The 9,102-nt window shown below is 35.9% G+C and overlaps 1 protein-coding gene across 1 annotated transcript; it reads left to right on the forward strand.

The window, feature by feature from the left end:
- Positions 1 to 4,530: 4,530 nt before the first annotated feature.
- LOC107410872 (CBL-interacting serine/threonine-protein kinase 20) lies at positions 4,531 to 7,959 on the forward strand. Its single transcript, XM_048472238.2, has 2 exons — positions 4,531 to 6,810; positions 7,291 to 7,959. Exon 1 carries the CDS (start codon positions 5,479 to 5,481, stop codon positions 6,772 to 6,774), a length of 1,296 nt encoding a protein of 431 aa, XP_048328195.1. The 5' UTR covers positions 4,531 to 5,478; the 3' UTR covers positions 6,775 to 6,810; positions 7,291 to 7,959.
- Positions 7,960 to 9,102: the final 1,143 nt, after the last annotated feature.

Below are 9,102 nucleotides of genomic sequence, written 5' to 3' on the forward strand. Positions count from 1 at the left end.
ACGGGTTCTGACAGTGAGCTTTGGTTTCGGGCAATTTCAAGAATGGCTTTGAAATTGGAGATTGAGGTCTTCAATGGCAAGGGAGATTTCTTGTTGTGGCATAAGAAGATGAGGGTTGTGTTGGTCCAGATGAAGGTTGCGAAGGCAATTGATGGCTTATATTAAGCAGATGTCACCGAAGACAAGAAGTTGGAGATTGATGAAATTGCAATGAGCACGATCATCCTTCATCTATCTGATAACATGTTGAGGAAGGTTGATGATGTCAAAACTACTTCTCAAATGTGGCAAAAGCTTGAACAACTTTACTTTGTGAGATCTCTGCCATATTGAATTCTTTTGCTTGAGCAATTTTTTGGTTTCAAAATGGATACCTCTAAGGACTTGGATGTTAATCTTGATTCTTTTAATCATTTAATTCTAAGTCTTGCAAATTGTAATGTTATGTTTGATGATGAACACCATGCTGTTATATCGTTAAACTCTCTGCCTGAAACATATAGAGAAGTTAAGAATGCCATTAAATATGGCAGGGATTCTCTGTCTTTAGAAATTGTGGTGAGTGCACTTAAATCCAGAGACTTGGAATTGAAATCTGAGCCTAAAGGGGAAGGGCTTGTTGTGAGAGGTAGAAATACCACTAGAAATTGGGGTCAAAGTGGCCATAGGAGCAAGTCTAGAGAGAATTCTATATCAAAATCTAGAACTAGAGGCAGGAGGTGTTACTACTGCAAAAGAGAAGGTCATTTTATTAGAAATTTCTTTAAGAAAAAGAAAGACGAGAAAGATAAAGTCCAAGAGAATGGTGATTTGGCAGTAGCTTCTAATGATTTGGAGCCTGCAGAGGTATTGGATGTGTCTTCTAATCAAGAAAATTCTGAATGGGTCTTAAATTCAGGTTGTTCTTTCCATATGTGCTCTGATTTAAGTTGTTTTCAATCCTATGCTAAGTGTGATGGTGGTCAAGTCCTTTTAGGAAATAATTTGTCATGTCAAGTGGTTGCTATTGGTAATGTGCAACTACAGATGTTTGATGGCACTACTAAGACTCTTACCTCTGTGAGACATATTCCTGATTTGAAAAGAAATTTAATTTTCCTTGGTATGCTAGATGAATCTGGTTTTTCTTGTAAAATTGAAAATGGTACTATGAAAGTGACTAAGGGTTCTCTTATTGTTATGAAAGGTGTGAAAAAGAATGGTTTGTATGTTTTGCTTGGTAAAACAGTGAGTAATTCTAGTAATGCTTCTGTTAGTTCATCAATCGATAAAACTGTTTTGTGGCATAATAGATTGGGTCACATTAGTAAGAAAGGTTTGTACTACTTGAATAAACAGGATGTTTTTGGCAAGTACATAATCAGCAAGCTAGAATTTTGTGAAAATTGTATTTTGGGAAAACAACATAGGCTTAGCTTTAACGTAAGTACAAGTAGAGCTGAATCTATGTTAGAATATGTGCATGCTAATTTGTGGGGCCCTACCAAGGGAAAAACACAAAGTGGTAATAGGTATTTTTGTTAATAATTGATGACTTTTCTAAAAAAGTTTAGGTTTACTTGCTGAAAAGCAAAGATGAAGCATTTACTCGGTTTAAAGAATAGAAATTGCTTGTTGAAAATCAAACTAATAAACCTGTTAAAGCCTTGAGAACTGAAAATGGTCTTGAGTTTTGTAATAAAGAATTTGATGGATTTTGTAAATCTCATGGCATTCTAAGACATACAACTGCGAAGCACACACCACAGCAAAATGGTGTGGCTGAAAGGATGAATAGGGCTTTGCTTGATAAAGTGAGATGCATGCTTGTTTCTTTTGGATTGCCTAAATTATTTTGGGATGAGGCTGTTATGACAGCTATGCATTTAGTAAATTTATCACTATATACTATTTTAAATTTTAAATCTCCTGAGCATGTGTGGGTTGGTAGGAAACCTGATTACAGCAAGCTTAGAGTTTTTGGTTGTGTTGCATATATCCATCAATTGAAGGAAAATTGGAACCTAGAAGTCAAAATTGGAACCTAGAAATATAAAATGTATCTTCTTAGGTTATCCTTTAGGTGTTAAAGGTTATAGACTTTGGGATAAAGAAAATCATGGTTTTAAAGTTATTATTAGTAGAGATGTGATATTTGATGAAAATTCTATGCCCTGCAAAGTTACTAAAAATGCAGGTAATGAGGTGAATAACAAGCTGGAAACAAGGAGTTTTAACTTAATTCCTAGGGTGGAGAGTCAAGAGGATGAAAATCTGAGTGATAAGTCATCAATTGAAATTGTTGTTGAACCAGAAAAGCATACACTTGTCCAATCTGATGAAGATTCAGAAGATGAACAAGCAAGGCAGCAGTCATCAAGTACAAGATACAAGAATATAGCTTCACCTGGATATTTACTTACCCAAGATAGAGCAAGGAGACAAGTGAAGCCAAATAGGAAGTATAGCTATGCGGATTTTATAGCTTATGCCTTGGTGGCATTTCAAGATCTCACTGATAATGAGCCAAGGAATTACTTGGAAACTATGAAATCAAAGCAAGCTATAAAATGGAAAGAAGCTATGGTTGAAGAAATGGAGTCTTTTCATAAAAATAAGACTTGGGACTTAGTACCAGCACCATCAAACCATAAAATTGTAGATTGTAAATGAATTTACAAGGTCAAGGAGGGCATAACCAAATCTGATCTAGTAAGATTCAAAGCAAAATTAGTGGCTAAGGGGTTCACACAAATGGAAGGCATAGACTACAATGAGATTTTCTCTCAAGTTATTAAGTATACCACTATTAGAGTCATGTTGGCTTTGGTAACTCAATTTAATTGGGAGTTAAGAGCAGCTGGACGTTAAGACAGCTTTTCTTCATGGAGAATTAGAAGAAACCATATACATAAGGCAGCCCGAGGGCTTTGAGGTTAAAAAAAAAGGTGGAACGCTTGTGTGTTTGCTTAAAAAATCATTATATGGACTTAAGCAATCACCAAGACAGTGGTATAAAAAATTTGATTCTTTTGTGGTGAAGGCTGGTTTTGAGAGAAGCAACTTTGATAGTTGTTTGTATTTTAAAGATCCTATGAGTGAAAAAGTTATGTACCTTTTATTATATGTGGATGGTATGTTATTGGCAGGTTCAAATGGGAAATTTATACAATCTGTGAAGGAATTACTCAAGTCTGAATTTGATATGAAAGATCTTGGACAAGCCAAGAAAATTTTAGGAATTTCAATTGAGAGAAATAGGTCTAAATATGAGATGAAGCTTCTCCAATCATCATATATACAAAAAGTGATTTCCAAATTCTCTATGGAAGGTGCAAAACCTGCTAATGTCCCTCTTAGTGGATATTTCAAGCTATCAAGTGATCAATGTCCATCTACAGAGCAAGAGAAGGAGGATATGGTGGCTGTACCATATTCAAATGCTGTAGGATCCGTGATATATATCATGATCTATACAAGGCCAGATTTAGCTCATGCCATTAGTGTCCTAAATAGATATATGGTTAATCCGGGTAAAGATCATTGGGAGGCAATGAAATGGCTTCTACGGTATTTGAAGCAATTAATGAATGAAGGATTAGTTTATAAAGGTAATCAAAATGGAGTTGAACTAAATGGATATTTGGATTCTGACTATGCTGGTGATAGGGACAGAAGGAGGTCTATATCTTCTTATGTGTTTACTCTGTGTGGGAATTGTATAAGCTGGAAGTCTCAATTGCAACATGTGGTGGCTTTATTAACAACTGAAGTTGAGTACGTGGCAACAACTGAGGCTACGAAAGAAGCAATTTAGCTTAAAGGTCTGCTGATAGAGCTTAAAGCTTTTGACCATGAAGTGGTGTTATATTCAGATAGCCAAAATGCCATTCATTTGTGTAAGAATCCAGTATTTCATGAGAGGTCCAAGCATATTCAGGTTAAATACCATTTTATTAGAGATATGATAGCTCAACAGGTATTTAAAGTGAAGAAAATTCCTATTAAGTTCAATCCTTCTGATATGGGTACAAAGGTGCCTACTGTTGGCAAGTTTAATGCTTGCAAAAATCTGCTCCAGATTGGAGCAGGCTAATATGGTAATAGTTGATTATTTGCTGGGATGGTGATGGGTTTCTGTTAATATGAATTTGAGGATTAGGTGGAGATATGTGAAGTATTAATCCTCAAATTCTGGTGTTTTGTTTTGTTTGCTACTGGTTTACACGAGCTCGTGTAGAAGAAGAATGAAATTGAAGCTGATAGTGGACAAAACGGTGCACTTCAATGCCACATCATTAATGAAAGTGGTAGGACAAGATTCCTACGTGTATTGGTATTATTATTGCATTCTAAGTGAAGCTACACCGTTTTGATAAAGAGCACTAGATATATAAATGGTCTTCTTCTCCAAAGAAAAAAGGAAGAGAATGCTTTTATTTTTCCTTCAGAGTTGCAGAGAGCGAATCAAGTGAAGCGAGTGAATCGAGTTGGGAAACACAAAAAGAGAGGGTGTAAAAGGGGACTCGGGTTGTTTTTGGGTATTGTGATTCCACCATGATAGATCTGAAACTAGGCTTGTAAAAACCAGCAACTCAATAAGAAAAACAGAGGCTCTCACCGAAGCAACGGGGACGTAGGCAATTTGCCGAACCTCGATAAATATTGGTGTCTTTGTGTTAGAATTGTTTTAGTTTTGTTCTCTGATTTCATAATAGTTTGTTTATATTTTTCATAGAATAGAAAAGAAATAATGTGCGTTTATTTTTAAAATAGATTATGTATTTCTGTAATTACCTGCCGGTCTTGGAGAGGTTAGCTAGCTGAAACGCCATTCTCCACCACTTCCCATTTTCCTAGTTTAACATATAGTTTTTAAATTTCAGTAATACAGTTTCTTCAAAGTGACAAAGCTAAGACATGTAAATCATATACAGCGCTGTGCTTATTATGTATTTATATATACAAATGCTATGGACTAATCAGACATAAAATATTCGTAGGTATAGATAAGCCTATATTAGGAATTAATATAATTATTAATGTCCAATCCAGGCATGGTAGGTAGAGAAATCAACCTTATTAACAATTTTCTATTTTTGCACAAAAACCTCTGTTGGGGACAGGGTCAGGTAATTTTCTGTTAGCAAGAATTCCTCTCACCTCTCAAGCAAAATACACCATCATTTGCTACAACAAAACTTAATTTCTCCACTGCCTCATATATGATTGTCTCACAGGAAATCTTCTTAGCCCTGCCTCAGGGAAAGGTTTTTTATTTTTTTTATTTTTTCATTTTTGTCCCTGTTTTTCTTCTCCTCTGTTTTTTCTGTTGCATCTTATGGAATCCTTCAATCTTTCTTCAAAATCCAATCAAAATGGAAAATGCAAATAATAAAAGCATCAACATTTTGGTTTTGATTTGGAAAAAAGGGGCAATCAATTAAATTTAAAATTTTTTTGAAAAAAAAAAATATATATATATATATATATATTTTTATGGAGAAGAAGGGGACGATATTGATGCAGAGATACGAGCTTGGACGTCTTCTTGGACAGGGGACATTTGCAAAAGTGTACCATGCCAGAAATCTCAATACCGGCCAGAGCGTCGCCATTAAAATCATCGACAAAGAGAAGGTCATGCAGGTAGGTCTAATCGACCAGATCAAGAGGGAGATCTCCGTGATGCGACTGGTTAGGCATCCAAACGTGGTTCGGCTCTACGAGGTCATGGCCAGCAAAACCAAAATCTATTTCGCCATGGAATACGTCAAAGGCGGAGAGCTTTTCGACAAGGTCGCCAAGGGCAAGCTCAAAGAAGACGTGGCCCGCAAGTATTTCCAGCAATTGATTGGAGCCGTCGATTTCTGCCATAGCCGAGGGGTTTATCACCGAGATCTGAAGCCTGAGAATCTGCTTCTGGATGAAAATGGAAATCTCAAGGTTTCAGATTTCGGTTTGAGTGCTCTGTTCGAATCGAGAAGAAAGGATGGTCTCCTCCACACCACGTGTGGAACACCTGCTTATGTAGCTCCTGAAGTGATTAACAAGAAGGGTTATGATGGAGCTAAAGCTGATATATGGTCTTGTGGAGTCATCCTCTTCGTTCTGTTGGCGGGTTATCTTCCATTCCACGATCCGAATCTCATGGAAATGTATAGGAAAATCAGCAAAGGAGATTTCAAATGCCCACAATGGATACCAGCCGAGGTTCGAAAGCTTCTTTCGACGATTCTCAATCCCAGTCCAAGCACCAGAATCGACGTAGCGAAGCTGAAGGAGAACACGTGGTTCAAGAAAGGAATCAAACATGTCGAAAGCCCTGAAACACATTTTGCAATTTCAACATCCGACTACCGTGGCAGTCCGAGTTTCAAGATCGCCAAGTCGAATTTCAATGCGTTCGATATCATATCGTCTCTGTCTCCGGGTTTCGATCTATCCAATTTGTTCGAGGAAGATATGAATCACATGAGACCCGAGGCAAGATTCACTACCACGAAGCCGGTTTCCACCATCGTTTCGAAATTCGAAGAAATAGCAGAGATGGAGAGTTTTAAGCTGGTCAAAAGGGATGGGACGATGAAATTGCAAGGCAGCAGAGAAGGAAGAAAAGGACAATTGGCAATTGATGCTGAGATTTTCGAAGTGACGCCTGCGTTTTATGTTGTGGAGGTAAAGAAAACGGCCGGTGACACGTTGGAATATAAAGAATTTTGTGACCACGACTTGAGGCCCTCTCTCAAGGACATAGTTTGGACATGGCAAGGTTACGAAGAGCAAGAAAAATAAAACACCTTCCTAGGTGCTTTTCTTCTTAGATAGGAGGTATTCTTCTATATATATATATATATAATAGTTTCTTCTTCTATCTATATGTATTTTTTAACTCTGCTGCTAAACCCTGTCCTTTCCTTTCCATATTATTTTCCTTGTTTTCAATTTTTCTTCCCTTTTTTTTTTTTTTTTTTTGGGCGCTTTTTAAACTTTGTATATCTGTGTGTGTATCCAATTTGAGATCCAATGTACAGAAGAAGGGACCTTTTTTTCTTGAATCCGGGTTAAGATTCAAGTTAACTAGAAATACATGCATCTATGCCCAACAACTGTAAACTTGTACCCCAGAGATCCAAGATGTTTGAACGTACAAGGGTAAACCTGTCAACCATGAAATGTGCATCCCTTATTAGTTATCTTAGGACAAATATTATTAGTTTTAATGCAATTGAAACGGGGCGGAGTATACTTTACCAATTCACTTTACAAGGTAGTGATTCATTTGAACTTTTCCAATTAACTGTTTTGCAGAAACAGATAGTTTCAAAGCCACTACTTGTTTTGGCAAAGGTCTCGAATTTGAATATCCACCAGAACATGATGATGTGGGAGGGGGAAAAAAAAAACAGAAAACAACTAACCTATCGAATAGTGGCTTTTTGTATTTGGGTATTTTTTTATGTCAAAAAACACCAAAAAGGCTATTTGGGTTTCGGACGTATTTGGGAGCCACTACTTGTTTTGGCAAAGGTCTCGAATTTGAATATCCACCAGAACATCATGATGTGGGAGCAACTAACCTATCGAATAGAGCCTTTTTATATTTGGGTATTTTTTTATGTCAAAAAAACCAAAAAGGCTATTTGGGTTTCGGACGTATTTGGGTTACATCTTTGTCCTCATAGAGCGCGAACAAGCCCAAAGAATGTCATCAGAAAAGTGGGTCTTGCACATGATCTCGTAGAACAAATTTGTGGTTCGTGGAGTGACCAAAAAAGATATTGTTCGACCAGCGATAAACATATTGCAACACTTGTATCATTCACCGACAACAAAATAAAAATAGCAGCTTCTATTGTCAAGTCCACGTCTTATCCAATTCACCACACCGTCACTCAGCATTCATTCACCTAAACGTCACTTCGTTGTTCGTCGAATCTAGCCCTTGGTTGTTAAGAGCTACTGAATGCGAATGTGACACTTGTAGAACTAAAAATCTATGACATGGGAACGTGAGATTTAACCTGTCTTTTACTAGCACACCAAGACTGCTTGTTTCTTATTGGAAAGTTTGTTATCAGAAATGACAGCTAACTTTATTTCGTGTTTGAATGTTTGTTGTCATGGAAATTGTAATATTTACATAAAATCTTTTAGTACGTATATATATTGTAGCTTTATGAATTTTCTGATTAAATGCTATCTTTAACAGCAAAGATTACAATTGAGATTTCGATTTTGGGGGATATATATCGGTAATGTTTAGGACCAAACTTGATTGCCAATTCTGGACGGAAATGAGAATTTTATTTTGAGTATATATAATTTTAAGGGTCACTAAATTCATACATTATCTGGGATGAATTTTGTATTTTATAATCACAGTAAGGTGAACAAATTGGATAATATATATATGATATGCTGCATATGCTTGTCGACTCACATTGCACAACCCATACGGTAAAATATTAACACTTGCTTGTTTGTTTATGAATTTAGAATCTGTTTTCCATTTTGTTTGATTAAAAACATTTTATTATTTGTCTTTAAAAATATAATGTAGATTTTTAGTTCAATATTGTCAAACTAGGATCACACAGGATTTTTAAAGTGGTTTTCACGATTAACGTTCGCACAACAGTATTCTTTGTATAGAACTGAGCAAAGTGGGAAACTAGTAAGAGAATAAGATAGAAAACGACTAAAATTGGTATTTTCCTTATTGTGCCGTATAGAATCATGAACCAAAAACAATCGAGTGCATATATATGCGTTACATATCTATATATATATATATATATATATATATGTATATTAATTAGGCAGTTCTTCAAATAAATATTATATATAAATTCCACAAAATAATATCTTCATATTTTTCTTGCTTTTTACAGTGTTCAAACCTACTTAATTTCTCATTTTGCATTTAAGGACTGTCCTCTTCGTTCACCAACCCACATTCAATATTAACATGAGTCATGACTTGTATTTTTTTTTTTTTTCTAATTAATTAATCACCAATCCACGTTACTGGATTGAAGAAGACCTTAGTCGCATGTGTAATGTGTTAAGAGGAAAACTATGTTTAGGGCCAAAAAAGACAGAGAACCGGTTGCTTCTACA

This window comes from Ziziphus jujuba, chromosome 1 (assembly GCF_031755915.1).
Source record: "Ziziphus jujuba cultivar Dongzao chromosome 1, ASM3175591v1".
NCBI lineage: Eukaryota > Viridiplantae > Streptophyta > Magnoliopsida > Rosales > Rhamnaceae > Ziziphus > Ziziphus jujuba.